The sequence below is a fragment of the Mesocricetus auratus genome, unplaced genomic scaffold (genome assembly GCF_017639785.1).
Source record: "Mesocricetus auratus isolate SY011 unplaced genomic scaffold, BCM_Maur_2.0 Super-Scaffold_100676, whole genome shotgun sequence".
Taxonomy (NCBI): Eukaryota; Metazoa; Chordata; class Mammalia; order Rodentia; family Cricetidae; genus Mesocricetus; species Mesocricetus auratus.
This window is the reverse complement of record NW_024429266.1, coordinates 2072306-2093559: the sequence shown is the minus strand read 5'-3', so window position 1 is coordinate 2093559 and position 21254 is coordinate 2072306. Positions and strand designations below refer to the sequence as shown.

Genomic DNA, 21254 nt, shown 5'->3' with positions numbered 1-21254 from the left:
AGCCACCTGATATGAAACAGAAGAAAAACAAATATTTAAGGACCACTGTATTGCCACTAATCTCTTAAACCTTTGGTTTTATATTGACTTTTAATAGCTTTTTTGGGGGCCGGGGGGTTCCTCTGTGCAGCTTTATAGACCAGGCTGGCCTGGAACTCACAGAGATTTGCCTGCCTCTTCCTCCCGAGTCCTGGAATTAAAGGCATGTGGCACCACTGCCCGGCTTAATAGCTTTTCTTAAAGCATAAATATCATATTTATATAAAATGTATAAGATTTATATATATATATATATATATATATACATACTTTTAAAGTTTTTTGCATGATATTAGAGGTCATGTAGAGTACTAGCTAACTCTAGAAAAAGGTTCCCTCTACCTTCCTGTACATGATTTCAGCTTTAAGTCTCTACCAGTCTTCTGCAGTGAACCATGATCATGCCTAACAGCAACCTTTGAAGTCTCCAAAAGGAAGATGAGGCCCCACAATGACAGTTTCACCAGGACTATCACACCACCATTCAGCTTAACAATACTAACTAAAGATTGACTTTGGACTACAAATTACTCAGAAGAATTTTGAGGTGGCCAGCTGAGATGATCTAACCTCACAGACACTGGTCAGAACAATTTTGAGGCTAACTGAGATGGTCTAGTCTCACATACTACTCTAGTCAGAACTTGAGACAAGTCTTGTACCTTCCCATTATGCAAGACTGGACAAAAATGATACGGCTTGACAGTTAACCCAAATTTTTCTCTTCAGGATACCCTAAAGATGCCATTACTCCCAGACAGCAGGAAGTAAATTTAAGAACATGATGACCACATTCCCAAGAGGTGGGGTGGTGGTTTTTGGTCATTCAATGGGTTACGGATGTTTGTCATTGTTTAGGGAGACTGGTTATGTAATGTCATTGGTAGGAAGAAAGTTGGACAAAGGGGGTTAGATTCAAGGTTTTTGTTTTGAAAAAAGGGGGGATACAGATATGATAGGATAAAAAGAATAGATTATTGAATCTATTCTGAAAAGAAAAAAGGAAGGATATACATATGAAAAAGTAATTACTGAATCTACTTTTAAAAAGCAACTACCAGTTTTAAATATTTTACACTGGATTGGGCTTCTGTATATTGTATACAAATATCGTATATTGATACCAATTTGAGATTAATTTGTTAAGATATATTGTATATAATTTCTAATCTTGTTCAAGTTATTGTACCTATATAGCTCATTTATCAATGTAATACAAATTTCTAGTCCTTGAAAGTTATTATTACCAATTGTATAAGATAATAAGGAAATGTAGGTGAGTAATTAGTCACCTATTACTATGGAACTTGTAATCACATCAGGTATGTTTTCAAAGTCAAACATATATTTTAGATAAATAGGTCATCTTCAGACACTTCAGATATCTATAGAATATGACATTTATAATGTTTCAATATCATAGGCATTTTTTGTGATGAGACATGTCTGCTCCTGGCAGCACCAACCTACTTCAGAGAAGATGATGGGCATGGAAGAAACTCACATGGAGTTTTCTTCCTTCGTGGCAAAGGTAAGCCACTGGGCAAGAAAGTACCCTTGCCTCAACTGATGATAGTATGCTGTCCAAATTGGACAAACAGGACGCTAAAAAGAGTGACTGCAAACCTTGCCAAGACAAGGCAGAACAGCCCTTTAGAAAATCCTGCTCCACAGAAAACTGCGTCAGAGACGCTAGGGCTGGCTAGAGGCTGAAGACGGATGCCCCAGTGTTGCAGAGGAACCTGGGGTGACTGTCCAGGCAGCCTCCTGGTTTTGTCATTTCTCACCATTTTTTGAAATCACTTTCTTGCACTTCCTGTTTACTCAGTTAATATTATTTTCTTCTCGGGTCTCTCAGGGAGTTGAAGACTAGATAGTTATGGTTGTAGTTTTCCTTGCTTACCAGACTCAGAAAGGAAACTCACTAAAGAAATGTAAAGTGCAAAAGGTTGAGAGACATTAAAAGATAATCTGATAATGAAAATTAGAATAGAAAGTAAATTAGGTGCAAGACTTTGGACTCACCAAGATACTTGATGAGGAACAAAATAGCTTCCAAAGCCACATGCTGGAGATTCCAGAGCCACAGATGCCAAGAACCTACACCTACAATACCATGGAAGCAATGTCCTACAGTCATTATAAATAGCTGGCTTGAGTTTCTCAGAAGAATAAACCTCTCTCCTGCTTGAGTCTCTGGAGTTTGCTAAGTGTATCCGCTAACTATACCTTAAATGATAAAATAAGCTGACTAGTTTCTAGTGTTCTTGTCTCTTTAAAGGCTCGTGTAGTTGAACACTTTGTATGGTAGCTCTATTTGGAGACATTACAGAACTTTTAGGCAATGGAACCTTGGTGGAGGAAATATGTCACTGGGAATGGGACTTAAAATCTTATAAACTCACCCCACTTCCATTTCTTTTTCTCTTTCTCTGATTCGTGTATGCAGCTGAGATGTGCTCTCTTAAATTCCCCACTATTATGGACATCTTGCCCTCTTCCTTAAAGTGCCTATGGTCACAGTATTTTATCACAGCAACCAAAACACTTAGCGAAGCAAAACAGCCTAAAGATATATGCTACTGAAGAGGGGTAGGTGGCAAGAAAAGAAAAAATCTGAATGACAAAAATCAACATGGAGTCTAAGCTCCCATGAAAATGGAGTTGAGCTAGAACCTGGTTCTGGATAGGAAAGAAAAGGTATCTTAAGAAAAGTGAAGTTGCCAGGTAGTAGTGGCGTTCAAACTTTCAAGGCAAGGGGGGAATGGAGAGAGGGAGAGAGAGAGGGAGAAGTTGTACAAAAATGTAATTGAAGTATAAACAGCTTTATGACAAAAACTATTAATCACAAAAATGTAACCTCTGAAACTCAATAAAAACTAAACTGTAAAGATACTAGGACAAAGAAATTTGTGGGATGATAAAGTAATGCTTTATTATTTTATTGTTACTAAATTGTTATAACCTTGTTAATGATTTTCTGATTTTATTGTTTCAAGCATTTCTAGGCATTACTAATTTGTGCATTGATATATACTAACTAGAAAACTCACAAACCAGATGAGAAGACAATACTGTCATCCCATTCTAAATTCAGGTGAGAACTAATTTGTGCATTGATATATATTAACTAGAAAACTCACAAACCAGATGAGAAGACAATACTGTCATTCTATTCTAAATTCAGGTGAGAGCTATGAGGGACAAAGGAGCAAGCAACCTAGCTCACCCAGCTAGGAAGCTCCCAAAATAAAAATAAAAATTAAAAAAAAAACTTCTATTAGAAACAATTGAGAAGATATATCTTATAAGAAAATATGCTTTTGGTTAAGCTATTGAAAATCAAATAATTGTTCCTAATGCAACCATTAATTATCTGTGGGATGGCTGGTCCTGCCCCTTGCTGGATACTGCAGCAGATGAGCTGGCCCTACCCCCTCAGGGGAAAGCCATCTTTTGCTGCCACCTCACTTGGGAAGCACACTGGAGCTGACCCTGTGGTCGAGATGCAGGTGAGCTGACCCTGAGGGCACGACAACAGGAGAGCTGACTTGCCCTCCTTGTCTGCCATGTGGGAGGTAGCATGGGTGAGGGAGAGATGTCCCTGACCCCACTCATTACCACCAGAGGCAGGTGAGAGAGCTGGCCCTGGGGTCACAGAATGGGAGAGTGAGGCCTGACCCTCACTGGCTGTAGCACATGAGAAAACTGCCTCTGCTCCCCCTCTGGGCAGCAGCACTAGAGCTGACCCTGTTGTAGGAATGCAGGTGAGCCAGCCCTGAGGGTGTGAGAGCTACAGAGCTGATCTCACCCCACACACACCTGCCATGGGTGGCATGGCTGAGGGCAAGATGCTTTCCCCCTCTGCCCTTTGTTACTCGAGACAGGCGAGAGAGCTGGTCTTGGAAAGTAAGAGAACTAGCTCTGCCCCACAGCAGTGGCAGCACACTGGAGAGCAGACCCTGCATCCAGCCTGCACAGTACACTAGAGCTGGTCCTGTTGGGGGGAGCACAGGTGAGCCAGCCTGAGGGTGTGAAAGTAGGAGAACTGACCCCGCCCCCTTCGTATGCCTCATATGCCCCCTCACCCCAAACACACACATACAGAGAGAGACAGACAGAGAGCGAGCAATCTGGAGAGAGGGTCCTGCACCTTGCCTGGGCAAAACAGTAGACCTGCGGATGAGACATCATCTATTTACCTTTCCCAGGGCAATCCATGTTTCCCTCTTAGGAACCTCCTTGGTAAACTGGGGGATGGGGGGATAAAGGGGAGGGATGGGGGATGAGAAAATGATGGTCAAGTTGGGGGAGGGATGGGGTGGGAGAGCAAGGAAAGAGGGAGCCATTATGGGGCTAGGGAGAACCTGATGATAGAGAAATTCCCAGGAATCCACAAGGATGACCCCAGCTAAGACCCCTAGCAAAAGTGGAGAGGATGCTGGAACATGCCTTCCCCTGTAATCAGATTGGTGACTGGCAGTGTGAGCTGACCAACTCAACTCCCACCCAGGCCCAGAACTGGGGCTGTGAGTTGGCCCACCCCAACACCCTCCCAATCTAAGGACTGCTGGGCACATGAAGAGGATGAACTGCAGACCCAACACTGCAGGGTCTCCATGACACAGAAGAGCCCCAGGGAGAGCCCATTACTGCCATTATTGGTGGTGTAGCAGGAACCAGAGGCCTTGAGCCAGACCAATGACTCCTGGTAATGATTGCTTGCAAGTCAAGATGAATAAACTAAAGGGTAAACTATGTGTGACTCAACAGGCCACACCATAGCTTCCACAAGATTCTTATTTTTTTGTTTCTGTTTTGTTTCTTTCTTTTGTTTTGATTTTGTTTTTTCTTTCAATTTTGCTTTGATTTGGTGGGGGAGGTAGCAAGGGCAGAGGACAGATTCGAGGAGACAAGGAGATAAATGGGATCAGAATGCATTATATGAAATCCACAAAGAATCAATAAAAGTTAATAAAAAAAGGAAAGAAGCTTTTGGTTAAGTCATTGAAAAATCAAATAATTATCCCTAATAATTATCCCTAATGCAACCATTAATTGCCTTTTTAAATTGTGTTCACTAAATCAACTGTTGTCTTCAGAGTTAGACTACACACTAATGTGTTTTCATTTTTAGACAAATCAATAGTCATGTATGCACTTGGTCATCTTTGCCTTTCTACATAACTCAATTTCAGGGTGACCTCAACTGGCACCCTGGTTCTCAATGCCACATCCCCCCAATTTCCCATTTCCTATCCTAATTTCCAGATTTTGATATCCAAATGCCTTCCTGACACCATCAATCAATGTTTAGTGAACACCTAGAACTCAACATGTCCAAACTGGAGCAAGTGGCTTCTGTGTACCCCATGTACCCTCAGCCAGCCCCATTGTAGCCAGCAGCATCGCCACTCAGAGTGCTCCCAAAGCACAGCTCTTGCACATTTCAACATGAATCCATGTTCAAGTTTTGTAGACTCTGCCTTTAAAACCCACTCTGAATCAAGCACTTCTCAGCACCTGCAGTAGCTACCATGGGAACCCAAGCCTCATCATCTCTTGCCTGGAATTATCAAGAGTTCCCTGATGGTCTTCCAGCATCCATTTTCATCCCTTTGCTGGCCATGTGTTAAAAGTAAATGAAGAGGCCAGGTGGTGAGGTGCACACCTTTAATTCCAGCACTCGGGAGGCAGAGGCAGACGGATCTCTGTGAGTTCAAGGCTTGTCTTGTCTATAGAGTAAGTTCCAGGACAGCCAAGACTGTTTCACAGAGAAACCCTGTCACCCTGTCTCAAAAAAAGGGGGTGAGGGAGTAAATCAAGGTACTGGTGAGATGGCTCAGGGGTTAAGAGCAGACCCTGCTCTTGTAGAGGATCCATGTGGGGCGGCTCATAACCTCTTGTAACTCTAGCTCAATGTCTCTGGCCTCCACAGGTACCTGATTCAGGTATGCTTGGGGCACACATGAACACACACACACACACACACACACACACACACACACACACACACACACAGTTAAAAAATAGCTACTAAGAGTAAATCACTTCTCTGCCTAGTTCCCCTTTTGCATCTCACTGTGTGCAGTTAAACGAAACCTTCAGCAGAGGTCGCACGTCCTACACAAGGCAGACATCACGCCCTCCCCACCTTACTTCGTGAGCCTTCCCGGGCTGGCTCACTACTCAGCCCTTTGCCACACCTCTTCCAGGTCCCTGGGTCACAGCCCTGCTCTTCTTCACAGCACTGCTGCTTTCCTGCTCAGTAAAGTGACTCCCCATCCTTGAGTCTCTTCCTTATCAGGCAGACCTCTTCCTCAGCTCAATCAGTCTTCTCAGGGGATGGAGAAATGCCTCAAGGAGTAAGAGCATTTGCTGCTCCTGCGGAGAACCTTTAATTCCCAGCATTCATGTGGTGGCTCACAACCACGTCTCACTCCATTTCCAAAGGAACTGATGCCTTCTTCTGACATTGTGCACACCAGACACACACACGGTATACATACATACACACAGGCAAAACATTTATATTATAAAATCAAATTTAAAATCTAAAATGTTAATTTTACCTTCTCAGGAAGGTCTCAGCTCAGTGAATATGAAGTTAGTGGGTCTCTCTTCCTACTCTCCTCACTGTCGCACACATACGATTGTATTCTACCATTTTTAGAGCAGTTACAGACATTTTGAATTATTTGATTTGTTTATTGTCTATACCGGTTAGCCTAAACACTATAAGCTACAGGAGACCAGGACGTTTGTTACTTAGAAGAGAATACACAATTAGACAAATGCTAAAATGTTAGATATATATCAACACATACAAGAAAAGTGACATTAGAAGCCCACCCTCTACTTCATAACCTTCAGGCCTTCAACATACTTTTGGTTTCCGACCACTACAGAAGGAAATTACTGGATAAATGCAGTAGGCTTCTGAAACTGGCTCTCTGCCTACCACTGCTGCCTTTCATAGAGCACTGGAATCCAACTCTACTTTCTCTCACCAAAGAGTAAATTCTATCAGGGTGAAGAAGATACAATAAAGTGGGCATACAAGCCAACTTAATAGACAAAGGGGGCTGGGGAGGTAGCTAAGCTAGTAAAGCTCCTACCATGCCAGGCATGGGGACAGGCATTCGGATCTCCAATACCCATGTGAAAGCTGGAAATGGTAGGGAATGCCTATAATCCTAGTACTACAGCAGTGAAGACGCAAAACCCCTAGGGCTTGCTTTCCAGCTGACTCAGACAAATCAGCAAACTCTGTGTTCAGTGAGAGATCTTGTCTCAAAAAATAAAGCAGAGAGCAACACAAGAAGATACCTAATATGGTCCTCTGCCCTCCACACATATGTACAGACACACAAACACACAGATATCTCAACACACACACACACACACACACTTACAAAATTCCAAGGTCGTAGACTGAGAGGGAAGGAAGGGCTCACATCCTGCATACACAGCAGACTGTGTTACTAAATAGCCTTTCTCTTCATACCTCACCTCCTCTGTTTATCCCACCTCAGAAGAAAAGGGTGGGGCTGGAGTTTTCTGTACACTTGAGAGAACACAGAGCACCACAGCTCACAGCTCCACCATAAAATAGATAGGGTGTTCTATAAATAGGCTGCCCTTGGCATCTCGGATCTGCCTATTCTGGACACTGTCCTAGATTGCCCTATGTCAGCTTTGCACCACCCTCCCATCCTTGTCTACACAACACCTTTTGTCCTGAGCCTCATGCTTCCACGTCCACAATTCTTATTTTGCAGCATGGTGGTATATTTAAATGACAATGCTGGAAGACCATGCTCTTTCAGTGTAATATATTTGAGATTAATTTCAAAGATGAAACGGACCCTAATTTAGCAAATATTAAAGGGTGGGAAGCTATGGAACGGTAGGCCGACATCCCTGAGGCAGCAGTTCTCCTGGTACCCTTCAGATCACTGGTATACCCTGCAAACAGTTCAGACACATGTGTTCTCCTAAGAAAAATGAAAACCCAAATGACACTGACCTACATTTTCCTGCCACCAGATTAACAGCAGCAATAAGAACAAAAATATCCAAAAGGCACTGCTGATAGAGCAAGTAGTTTGTGTACTTCTGGTGGGAATGCAAAAGGGTATTGTGAACAATATGGCTACTGTTCATTGTCAACATGATAGGGTAAGGAATGAGCTAGGACGTAAGCCTCCAGGCACATACACCTGTGAGGATATTTATTTTAGCTTATTTTGAGGTTAAAGATAGTTTACTATATAGATTGATAAGTGGGAGATTAAGAGAAGGCAAGCAAGCAAAGATCCTGTACAGCAGGAATGGGCCCCAGAGGTGTGCCTCTGGACAGATCTGTGAAAATTTATAGGGAGACCCACCCTAATAGTGGGCATCACCATTTCTTAAGCTTGGGTCTTGAGCTGCACAGAAAGGAGCAAGCCAGCTGGTGCATTCCTCTCCTATTTTCTGATGGCAGATGCAATATGACCAGCTGTCTCAAGCTCCTGCCACCATGACTGCCAGCCATGATGGGCTATACATGGAACTGTGAACCAAAATAAGCACGTTTCCCTTAAGTTGTTTTTACCAATAGTATTCTAGCACCATAGCAAAAAATAACAAAGACAAATATCATATACAAGGTAAGTAATTTTGCAATTTCTAACAAGTACATAACCATGACCTTTTAATCTTAAAAGTGATAGTCCTTTTCAGAGTCTCCCTGCCCACAGGTCTCCAGTAGTAAGTTCTCACACACAACTTCATAGAATGGTTTATACCTCTGAGCAGATGATACGTAGATGGCACTCTGAACTCAAAGCTCCTGCTTTGGGGATGGGGGGAGTACTTTGATTTTATTGCACGCACAATGGAAATTTGCAGGACAATTCCAGCCATAGAGTGATGCGATCTAATTCACAAGTTTAAAAATCACTGACGCTTACTATAGTGGTCTAAGCAAAAGAAAATATTCAAGGCTAAAATGGCAGAACGGGGAGGGGTTAGATTCAAAGTACACTACAAGTACAACTGACAACTACACATTACGAACGGGAGATGAGAGACTGACTGAAATACAGGACTATTAGGACCTAAGCAAGTAGGCAGTGCTTATCAGCTGAGGTGAGAAGGACTCATCAGAAGGTGAAGGCTCACTTAAGAAATTAAGACATGTCTTTCAGATGAGTCAGTCTGCCATTCTATTGACATCCAAATGAAACTATTAAGAAATTAGGTAAAAAAAAAAAAAAAAAAAGAAATTAGGTAAAAGAGCAAGTACTTAAGGGTCATCCACACTAGATTTGTTCAAGGAACATTCAAAAACAACAAAACTAGGTAGAAACCAATGGAAGGGAAAGAAGTGAAATTAGTCAGGTGCTACACTCTCATATATTCTGTGTTGCAGAGAGAACAGCCAGCAAAAGACAGAAAGGACAAGTAAAAGGGAATTCTCTGTTGAGCAGGGCATAGCAGCACATTCTTGAGATCCCAGCACTGGGAGATGAAGGTAGAAATTTAATGCCAGCCTCAGACACCCAGCAAGTTAAAGGCCAGCATGGGATATAGGAAAGCCTACCTCAAAAAAAGGAGGGTGGTGATCTGGTGTCATTTTCTTAGAATAACTGGCACTAATTACAACGATTCTAGTTTATATAACCTTGGTATGTTCTGATCTGTGTAAGTCGAGCTTAAAATGAAGAAGTGTTAACCTTCAGCCTTAAATGCTTAAACATTTATGAAACATTTAGAGTAGGATACTATTAACTGATGAGGAGACAGAGATCTAAATATCTTTTCATGAAGCGATTACAGTGTAAACAGTTTTTTTAAATGCTAACTGGGCTAAGGTTGTGGCTCAGTAGTAGAGTACTTGCTTAGCATGCATGTGGCCCTAGGTTCAATCCCCAGCAGTGCATGAAGTCAGGCATGGCGCCAGCACACACCTATAATCCTAACACTTGGCCGGTGGTAGAAAGATCATCAGGAGTTCAAAACCTTTCTCTGCTACACAGTAAATTCAAGGCCAGCCTGAGCCACCTGAGACCTTACCTCAAAGTAAAATAATCACAGAATGAAGACTCTACAGCACAAAGAGAGGTGGAAAGGCTGGCTGAATACAGGGTAAGGTCAGCAAGACTCTGCATACTACCCTAGCCAAGAGGCAGACCACGCAGCCAAGGTAAGCGGCCTGTTAAGATCACCTGATGCCTTTCCCCAGGGTTGGCTTCCTTCTAGCTGTCTCTAGTCTTATCTTGAATCCTTCGTCACCTGACTACTGCATCAGTTGCTTTTGATTCCAACCGAATTGCTTCTCGGTCTTTGGGTTATGATGAAGTGTGATTCCAAATGCTCTGATAGCAATTTTTGCTGTCCCATCAAGTAAAAATTTTCAAAAATGTTAGTGGGACAAGGTAATAACTATAAAATTATTTAAACCTCTCGGTAGGATTAAAATAATTTAATGCACAAAATAAATAAAGAATAACACAGGAGAAAAATATTTACTTAAAATATACAAATATGATCTTCCTTATTTTTGAAAAGATGCACCAATCAAGAAAACTGACTTCAGTTTCTCCCTTTCCACTACCAGAGGAAAGACACAACAACCTACGTGTTAATGAAGAAAGTAGATTGTCTTTAAATGACAGCACTACTGGCAGTGACCCACAAACTAATTAGCATAACCACATCAACAATAATCACATGTATTCACCCAAGGCTTAATTTTTTTTTTAATTCCAGAGCAGCTAAGGATTTTCCAGAACTGTCAAGACTGAAAATAACATATTTCACTGGCATGTCAGTCATACCATATGTTACAGACACTGCTCCAACGTCCTAGGTGAAAGGTCAGGGTGGGTTTTGGGCTTCTTGATAGAGTGCTATCTCTACTCCTTGCTGAGACCCAAGCAGGAGTGGTCAGGGAACAAAGGCTCTCCCCTCACACACACTCTCTCTCTGGTCTCCTTCACAGCACTTCAGAGCTATGATCCCTCCTAATGAATTGCAATCTCCCCAGGTTTCTTAACACTCAGAGAGCACCAGGTTCCTTGTCTTCCACTTAATATCTGAATCACCTTCCCTGGGCTACCTTGTTCAGCTACCTAGCTGCCAGCTGGCTCCTTGTAAGGAAGCACAGGCAGTTGTGGGTGTCCTGTGGTTGTGTGGTCTTTGTACATGCTCCCAACCTGAATTTCAAGCAACTGCTCACATCACTCTGATGAGGTACAGCAAACAGAACAAAAACCAATTAGGGGTCAATATGCACCCAGCACTCAGATTCTGGAAAGGAACAGAAATCAAGCCCTCTGTTCTCTGCCTATTCACACCCCAAAGAACAATTCTTTTTATAGAAACCAGACTTCATTAGTCCATCAAAATGAAATATGCAACCCTCAGTAGTCACATAATAAGCAGCATGGACTCCACAGATAATGAGTGCTAATATCTACTAAATTATATGCCTTAGATATCCAATTTATCATAGTAAAATATACTATATCCTAGGAAGTATTCATTTAGTATTTAAATATCTATGCAGAACATTAGCCTACCTTTTCTAATACAGATGAGTTCATGTACTCCACAGGTTCTCTCTCCACCTAAAAAAAAAAAAAAAGAAGTTTATTAGCAACTAAAAACGCAGAAAATGGCCTAAATTTTACTGTTTCAAAGAACCATGCTAAACATGCACCTAGAAATGATCTTAGGAAAAAGTTCCCTAATTATTTTCTTGAAGGTTAATGAAGCTAAATAAAACGGCCTGAATTTTTCTGAATAATCCAGCAATTAAGGTTTCATAACTTTAGGAATGGTGACTCTTCCTTTATTTCGTAGGCTATCTGGTTAGAAAGCTTCTGGAGAGACTATCTCACCATTTCCTGTGCCCCTTCCCATCAGCTGGGAGGAAGCGTAGCGAGGGCCAGTCACTGTACATGCTAGCCCTGTGGAAGCACCAGTCATATCACCACACAAGCTATAAAGGGAAGCTGGCCCTTGCCCCACCCTCAGCTACCCACTCTTACTAATTTGTAGAAGACAAGTTAATATATAACATGGTAAAAAGTAGCAACAGTACAGCTCCACACCCCCAAAAAACCTGTTGCTTCTTTGGAAGGCCTTTTTCTTCCTAACCTCATTTTTCAAGTTGGAGGTCAGGAAAACACAAATACAGGAAAGTACACACATGTATAAAGTCCCATGCAATCAGTTATCACAAAGCATACACCTGAGTTACAGCAAACCGAGGCCAGACTTGGCAGGTAGTCACCAACTCCGAAGTCAACTCATCTTTACAAACACTGCCCAAATCTACACAAAGAACTACTCTCCTGAGTTCTGATAGTACAGTACATTTGTGAAATCAGCCCAATGTATTACTTGTGATTCATTCATTTTCATCGCTATACAAAATTCCACTGCATTTAAATATACATAAATATGTACACAAGCCTGTATATATTTATACCTACATAAACTTCACTTCCTAAACATTTGGACTGGGTTGAGTTTGGGTTTGTATTAAGGCCATTTACAGTGTGTCTCTTTAATGCACATATGCATGCCTTTCTCCTGGTTATATATCCAGAAAAATTGCTGGGTATATCTGGCAAGATAATGCCAAGGGACGGAACTCTGCGGTTTGCATACACAATGGGATGCTATAGGGCCTTTATAAAGACTACTTTGACATTTCCAACAGTAGGGATAAGCAGTAAAAAGACCAGTCTGAGTGAAAAAAGCCAGACACAAAAGACAAGCTAAACCCAATTGGGGGAATGTTTTTCAGTGATCTACTGCACAGTATGATGATTTTATGATAATGTAATATAGTCTTGAAAACAGAAGATTTTAAATGTTCTCGCCACAAAGAAATAAGTAGGAAAAGTAGAAGACATGTCTTGATTTAGTCTTCTACAATATGTGTACATATAAAAACATTACATATATCTCATAAATATATTGATTACTCTTTTTTAAGAGTAATTTTATTAATCACTACATAAATATGTATTTCTTTCCCTCAAAAACATAATGCTACTACTAATGTAAGCTCAATAAAATTTTGTAGTATTCTCTGTATGTTTAACCTTATCTACTATACTATGAATTAATTTTTACATAATAACATTAAATTATGTCATCATTTTAGTTCATTATAGAAGCTTATTATAAACAGTTCAGTTACAAGAAACATGACTCCTACAGCAACTATATGAGAAATAAAAACAGTTATATTCAGGTTTTTTTTAAAAAGTGGACCATCTGAGAAGTAAGCAAAAGAAAAGAAAAAAAACTAGGAAACAATATTTCTAGCATCAAAGTAGGTTATTTGTTTGTAAAGTAGCCTCTGCTTCCTTGATCAATAACAATAATACTAAGGATCAGGAATACAGGCTTAGCAAGGAAAAAATACTAGACACAAAGCTAAAACTAAAAAAGAATTATTATTCAGCAAAATTTCTTTGTCAAATATGGTATTAATTGTAATATAACCAATGAACTATAACAGATCACTTGCTGAAGAGCTAGAATAAAATATACCTGTGAATGCATCATTTACAACTGAGAAGACATTAGTCAAATGAGTAGGTATTCACTCAATTTTAATGGACTATTTTCAAGATACTAGAAAATCATGTGATAACAATAACCATAATTTGCATTGAGACCTACGATGTTTTCATACTCTTCTATACAATAATTAAGTCACATCCTCTACAGGTCAACATTTGTAACTTAAATTTGAGTTACATACTTTACTCATGGAACCTGATTGGTTTTGGGGTTTCGAGACAGGGTTTCTCTGTGTAGCTCTGTAGACCAGGCTGCCTCACAGAGATGCCTGCCTCTGCCTTCCATGTACTGTGACTAAAGGTGCGTGCCACCACCACTCAGCTCAGATTGCACCTTTTTAACATCAATCATTAAAGCAAGAATCTCTTGGGCTGAAGCCATGGCTCAGTGGGCAAAACACACGCAGAGGACCAAAATTTAGTTCCTGGGACCCATGTCTGGTATCTCATAACTACCTTTAACAGTTCCAGGGATCGGATGCCCTCTTCTGGCCTTTGCAGACATCTACATTCAAACACACACACACACACACACACACACACACACACACACACACACACACACTATACATTATTTTGAAATAAATAAAAATAAATTATTTAAACTCTCCACATATTTAATATAAATTGGTTGTTTTATTTCATGCACCTAATCCCAAATATATAACAACACTTTTTACAAAACTCAGTATTAACAATAACAACAAAACAAGACACTGTGGAATAACATGAAAAACTATCACATGTATGCATATATATATGCACATATATATGGGTTTTTACATTTATTTATTGTGTGTGTGTATATGTATCCCCGAACATGCATTTTCGGCACAGTGCGTGTGTGAAAGCCAGAGGAAAACATGCAGGAGCTCTGGAAATTGAATTCAGGTTGTTAGGCATGGCAACAAGCACCCTTACCCAATAGCCATCTTTCACTGCCCCTATCTTTGGTAAGTATTTATTTTACCTATATTAAATAAAAGAACTTTAGTTTTTAAAAGCTAATCAAATAATTATTACATCTTAAACTTAGTTAACTGACAACTGTCAAATCTGTCGAAGTACTTATTTGAAGAAAAAAAATCATACAATTAACATAAGAGATTAGAATTTAGAAAGAAACCTAGCTAGCTCATTATTTTTATGGTACAAAGTAAAACTTACCTAAGAGTTAAAGTTTCCCAAGATTGCTAATTAATGTTTTAAAATTTTCAAATATTGTAGTATCAATGAAGTTATTTAAGAAGTTAAAATGGACTTTCTTCATTTGTACAAAAAGTAGGAAAATCTGAAATTGCTTTTGAATGCTTTAAGGTAATTTAAATAAAGTGAATTTCCTTGAAATAATCAGCAACATGTAATTAAGACACACTGGGTGACACTTCAGTCATCAGTATAATTCTCCTCAGGCAAATCCATGTAGGAGCAAGAGAATACTGTACAGTCCTCCACAGTGGCACAAGTAAGGAAGATAAGAAAACAGGTGTTGGGGGGCATATATGTGCTGATTATGTACCTTCATGTGTTTGTATATGTGAATGTGCCTAGTAAGTACCTAGGATATTTTTGAGAGGAAGATAAGAATCATTACAGATTATCTACTTTCTTACATGTTTACGGAAGGGAAAATGCACCATCAAAGTGCATGCAGGTGTCAAAGATAGACTTAAACCTGTAATTTAGTTCCTGTAAGAGTTCTCTTTAAGATTCATTTATTCGGTTCTGACCACTAGCCTAAATCATCTCCACATACAATTTGCACTATTTTTTTCATGGTCAGACACTGAAAAACTAGTGTCTTATATTTCATCTCTTTCCCCCAAGTTCATCCATGAAAGTAGTCACAACTTTTAAGTTCCTCTGTAAATTCTTTCTTATTGTTCATAAGGAAAAAACTTTAAACATTTGCTGTTTATGCTGCCAACTGCCCCAAATCACCTTAACCTATTTAGACCTCTAACTTATAGATGTATTTTTAGATGAGTCCCCAATTTAAGCCATTCACTCATACTAGTTTGGGTCTCTAATTTTAAAAGCACGGTGTTGTAAATGATCGTGCTTTCTGGGTTGAGCCAGGCTTCAATCCTAAAGTCAGCATCATCTAGTACTGTCTTTACAAACCTGTGTTTGGGTATTTGAGGTAAGGTGAGAAAGTGTAAAGTGGTAATAATAATAATCCCAAAACAAAAATAAAGCTTTTATGCTGCATGCTAAATCTGCTAAACAGGAATCGCTGTTGGAGGCAGATCAGATCAATGACTATTTTGAAAACTTCTAAAACCAAGTCCACAACTAATAGGAAAAAGAGTACCATAGCACAACATGTTTGTCTGTGACTATCATAAAAGGGAGAAGTGGGTGTCTGTGACTGAAATTCAGTATTATGATGAGCTGGCCACGGTGAATACCAAAAACATGAAGCTCAAAGAGTATATCAGAGTTTAGGCCTAGGAAACAAAGACTCCTGGATGGTTTCTTTCTCTTTTTCAGTACCTGTCTTTCCCTAATCTCATTTTTCACGTTGGAGGTCAGGAAAACACAAATACAGGAAAGTACACACATGTATAAAGTCCCATGCAATCAGTTATCACAAAGCATGCACCTGAGTTACAGCAAACCGAGGTCAGACACAGCAGGTAGCCACCAATTCCGAAGTCACTCATCTTCACAAACACTGCCCAAATCTACACAAAGAACTACTCTCCTGAGTTCTGATAGTAAAGCTGTTTCAGTTGCTTATAAAATGTATACAAATGGGGTTGCTGAACAGGCATTTTTGAGTTTTACTATTTTCAGTACACCTATTCTCAATTCATAACTTAGTTTGCAAAGGACTGAAGACAGAGCTAGAGTGAGTAATCCAAGTAAAGCAGTCTGTAGTTTTGTTTGAAAAGAATCTTATTTGAGGCAACAAGAAGTTACACTAAAGGTTATTCTAATATTAAGCTACATTCATAAAATTAAGTACAAGTAAAGTAAGGTTGTAATAGCTTCAGTACACAAGTGGAATGGAATTTTCCATCACTATATTTCAAATTTTAAAACAAAGGAGTGTACAGTTGTCTGCAAATGAAGAGGATGTGTTACACACACACATACACACACAAAAGGATGTATTTTAAGTATTGTTTAAGAAAGCAAAACTAGGACTAGGTTAGACCAAAGTTGCTGAATAGCAGAATTAGCAGTACAAAACTTCAGGCAAAATATAAAGACCTTAAGGGCATAACATTTTTTACCTCAAAATTAGTTCTGAAGTCATCACCACTGCGTGTTTTTATACAAAAGGGAGCATGCATGGTTTATCTCTTGGTATACACACTATATGCTTAACCATATGCTTAAAATTACCTATCCCACCAGAACATAGATTCCAACAGGGAAGATCCCACAAAGTCTATTTTAGAACATTGTGTATGCCTGGTATTCAATAAATGTTCATTGAATTAACAAGTAAATGAACTGAATGTTTGAAGAGCCACTTCAAAAGGAAGCATGTTGAATGAAATACCCTCAGGACTCCTAAACTTCCAATTCGACCTTGATACAAAGTCTATCTCTAGCTTTGTCTACAGCCCTTTGCATAAGCCTTGCTGTGAACTGAAGAACAGATGTTTGCAGCAGTTAGGCATACTCTTAGTAGCTGTGCTCAGTGGTTTCACCACCTTTGAGTCTAATAATAAGTCACTGATTTCCTCCTCTACATAAAACCTGTATCTGAAATTATTTCCATGAAGTGACTATATCATCCTGATTGGTATGACTGCCAACCAGGTCTTTAAAGAAGCACTGACTTATGGTATTATCACACTGAGCAAATAAGATTCTCCTCAGAGGTGAAGAAATTAGGATGCACATATAAACAACCCACTTCAGTGAGACACAGTTAGAGACACAGTTAGACTGCCTCAACCTGATAACTTGACTTGAAACGTATTAACTACAGTTTCCTTGCCAAATTAGAGAAGGCCTAAGTGTTGATATTTATATCATGAAAACCTTAAATAAATGCACAGGTATAAGAATAGGCTGCATGTATAGCCCAGCACCAAAAGACACACAGGGAAATCTTATCATTTAAAGATACAAACAAAAGATGGAGTAAAATGTTGGAACATTTAACCGCCAGAGGAAGATACCCACGCATTAACAAAAACTGGACAATAAGTAGTTACAAGTTATGATATCATATGTGAATCCTATCTGGGCCAATCCTTCATTTTCTGCATAAAATTGTACTTGTATGACTTTACAAGAAATTCTTCCACAAAGTTGTTGGCAAAATAAAGCATGCTACATCAATCCGTGGGTTCTGCTCCCTGACTTTCCAGCTCCAGTAAAATATACTGAGAAGAAAAAGGGTTAAACATGCTGTCCTGACTAACAGAAACATCAAAGATTACAGATTAGACTCTACTCTCCATCATCTTAGCAGACGCGGGTACTTAAAATTATGCCAATGTATCCAGTACTCAGTCTCCAAAATGAAGGAAACGTCCAACACACAGCTTAATCAATTCCGTCATCAGATGGCTGTGTCGCAGGTGTGTATACTAACCAGAGACCAGTCACCTAGGGGAATTACTGTGCTGAGTTTTACTCAGGAGGAACACATAAACTGTAGACAAGTAATGATTCAGCTATTGGTACCCTGCACATGAACGTACACCGTCCCACAGGGAAGTTTTGGAAATCTTTCTGCACTGAGCTCATCTGAAATGGGGAACAAAATTCTGTCGGCACTCTCCTACCTGTGTGATACTAAACCGCACAATACCCTCTTTTAAGAGCAAGGCAGATCACACGTCATTCCAGACCCACGTTCTCAGGATACAGGGGAAACACACCAGCACCACCTATCTTATCCAGGGACTTAATTCTAATTAAGCTACTTGTGAAACATTTCTGCTGGAGTCCTCAGGGTGCATTTACTTCTCCCCCAGGGACAAGCAATTTTGAGGGTCAGGTGAGAGGGTTAACCTCAAGCACACGTCTCGGTCCCTTCCACCAGCCAGCAGGAGGGGACAGTAAAGACATCACCAGCACAGAGCGCGGGCTCGGCAGGCGGCGGGGAGCAGCACCTTGAGCGAGTTCACCTGTCCCACGCCGCCGCCGAGACCTCAACTGCAGCCGCCGGTGGTCCCAGCGCCTTAGTACCTGAGTCCCCTCAGCGCCTCAGCCTCTCTGCACCTCGGCGCTCAGGCCAGTGCCCTCGAGGACCGCGCCTAGGCCGGTGTCCCGCCACCACCGCCGCCTCCCTCACGGTCGGGACCCACCACCCGCGCCTCGGCCTCCCAGGCCCAGCGCTCGCCCGCGGGCGCGTCTTGTGCGCGCATCGCTCGGCCTCCACTTACCCTCGATCGCCATGATGCGCTCGCCATGGACCGCACCAACAGCGCAGGGAAGCGCAGGGGTGGAGGAGGGTGCGGGAGGACGCGCCTAGGCCTCCGGCGAGAGGGGCGGGGCCGCCCCGGGGCCAGGCTGCGGGGGGGCCTCGGGGGAGCCGGGGCGGGGCGGCGGGGTGGGGTCGGAGCTCCGGAGCAGGCGGCGAGCAGGAAGCGGAACCTTCCGCGGACGCGCACCGTCGGGCACGTGACGCCGCCCCGCCGCCGCCGCCCCCACCCCCCACGCGGGCCCTCCAGGCCCCGCCCCTGCCCGCAACCGTTAACTTGGGCCCTCGACCGTGGGCTTAACCCGCTCCCACCTACCTACCACCACCTCAGGCCCCGCCCCCCCGGAGAGCCCACGACCCCGCCCACCCTGGTCAAGCCCCGCCCACCTCGCGCAGGCCACGCCTCCAGCCCGGCTCTGTCCCGCCCCCAACCCTCCTTGCAAGGGTCTCGGGCAGCGGCTCCCTCGGCGGCCAACCTCCTTGCATCTCCGCTCGGCGAGCGCCACAGGACGGGTCAGCACCGCGGACAGATCCCGGCATGGGCGTGGGACGGGCGCGCCATTCCCGCCCAGCCAAAGCCTACCCGGTTTGTTTTGTTTTGTTTTGTTTTGCCTCAGCTCTCACCTCCGATCTCCACTTTGGAGTAGAGACGGCTTCTTGGCACAGCAAACCGGAAGGAGGATCCTCAGGACGGTCTCTGCTCTCTCCCTCCCTCCCTCCCACCCACCCTCTCTGCAGCCTCATTCCTGATGAGACTCAACTCATGGTGTTGGTGGTGGCCCCCCCCTTGGAAGCACACGAGTTGGCATCTGTGCATGCATTCACTGCACGCACACACTGGAAGCCACGCGAATGTAGGTGTAGGGCAGACACCGTGACAAAGGGCCTGATGAGCTTGTCCACACATTTTTTTTTCCAGTTTGCAAGCCCGTGACCACGAAAGCAGGCAAAGGCCAGCCCTGAACAACCAACAGCTAGCTCCCTAATTTTCACTTCAGCCCCCGCCACTTTGCACGAATCCCCCCCCCCCCACTTCATTGGGTACTTTCAGGGCCCGGACAACAAAGCCACGTACAATAAGGCACAGGGGTTCAGCGATTCTCCCTGGTGGAGAAAATGCTCACTCCTAGGGCAGGTGGCTATATTCAGGACTGACACAAAGAACATGTTTTCCACCTATTATGTAAGTGGTGTTGGACTGCAATCTAGAGCAGAAACTGTCTTTCGTGCCTTTTATATAACCTCTCCCTCAGTCTGTTTATGCTCAATAGACATTCATCCTTTAACATTTTTTACGTTGCTTATTTGCTGGGGCAGGACAAGCGGGTGGAGGTCAGAGGACAGCTTGCAGAAGTGTGTTCTCGACACCATACGGGCTCCAGGGACCAGGCAGGATTGGTGGCAAACACTTTTACCCTCTGAGACATTCCCCTGGCCCCATTCTTTACTGCTGTGACTAGCTAAGTGAATCCCTATGGATCCACGCATTGTGCTGAGAGCTGGCTGCAAGGGTTGGAGAGAGGGACCAGTTGGTTAAGCGTTGGTTGCACAAGCCCGAGAAGCTGAGCTCAATTCTGTGTGTGTGTGTGTGTGTGTGTGTGTGTGTCTTGCATGCCTGTTATCCTAGCAGATTCTTAAAGTTCATTGGCAAGCCAGTGTAGACTAGTTGATGAGCTCCAAGTTCCATGAGAGATCCTATCTCAAAAATGAAGATAGATGACAGCTTACAACTGTCTGTAACTCCAGTTCCAGTGGATCTGATGCCCTCTTTCTGCCTCCATGGGCACCAGGCATACACACGCACGCACGCACGCGCGGGTAGGCACACACACACACACACACACACACACTCAAAGAAAGCATGCAGGTACATAAAAGAGATAAGTAAGGTAGAGAGTGATTGAAGAAAATGCTCAGTGTGTCTGTCTTACACACACGTATGCACCTACACATACAGGAGCACACATGCACAGAAACACACATGCACACCAAAAACATCTGTTTATAAACAAGAATTGTTATTGAAGTATCGAGCTAAACAACTCTTCTAAAATATGTATAAGTTATCTAGGAGTGTTCTCTCTCTCTGTCTCTCTCTCTCTGTCTCTCTGTCTCTCTCTGTCTCTCTGTCTCTGTCTCTGTCTCTCTCTCTCCATAAAGTTTCTTAGGGTCCAAATAAGATAGCTTTAATTAATGACATATTTTCCCACTACATTAAACTTGAAACC

At 42.2% G+C, this 21254-nt stretch overlaps 2 protein-coding genes across 4 annotated transcripts in view; one reads left to right on the top strand and one right to left on the bottom strand.

Annotated features, from left to right (window-relative positions):
- The window catches only part of Syt14 (synaptotagmin 14), a 114608-nt gene extending 94932 nt beyond the window's left edge, over nt 1-19676 (bottom strand). For 2 of the 3 annotated variants that reach the window (XM_040738069.1, XM_040738070.1), the window contains exons 1-2: nt 18989-19134; nt 11610-11657 (exon numbers count right to left, since the gene is read on the bottom strand). In XM_040738069.1, the coding sequence (XP_040594003.1) occupies nt 11610-11657; nt 18989-19001 (61 nt within the window). In that variant the 5' untranslated portion in view covers nt 19002-19134. Of the gene's footprint in view, nt 1-11609; nt 11658-18988; nt 19135-19650 lie in introns of those variants that run through there. The other variant, XM_040738072.1, reaches the window with a different exon arrangement.
- Nucleotides 15957-20410, top strand: LOC121136971 (scavenger receptor class F member 2-like). The gene is made up of 4 exons (XM_040738620.1): nt 15957-16063; nt 18646-18787; nt 18864-19539; nt 19644-20410. The coding sequence occupies exons 1-4, from the start codon at nt 15957-15959 to the stop codon at nt 19958-19960; spliced, it is 1242 nt and encodes a 413-aa protein (XP_040594554.1). The 3' UTR covers nt 19961-20410.
- Nucleotides 20411-21254: the final 844 nt, after the last annotated feature.

Excerpts from the sequence above, each read along its gene's own strand:
- LOC121136971 (XM_040738620.1), top strand. The coding sequence starts at position 15,957 with ATGTTTGTCTGTGACTATCATAAAAGGGAGAAGTGGGTGTCTGTGACT. Across the intron at positions 16,064-18,645 it reads AAAAACATGAAGCTCAAAGA|CCAGCAGGAGGGGACAGTAA; the intron begins GTATATCAGAGT and ends CCCTTCCACCAG. Across the intron at positions 18,788-18,863 it reads CCGGTGGTCCCAGCGCCTTA|GCCGGTGTCCCGCCACCACC; the intron begins GTACCTGAGTCC and ends GACCGCGCCTAG.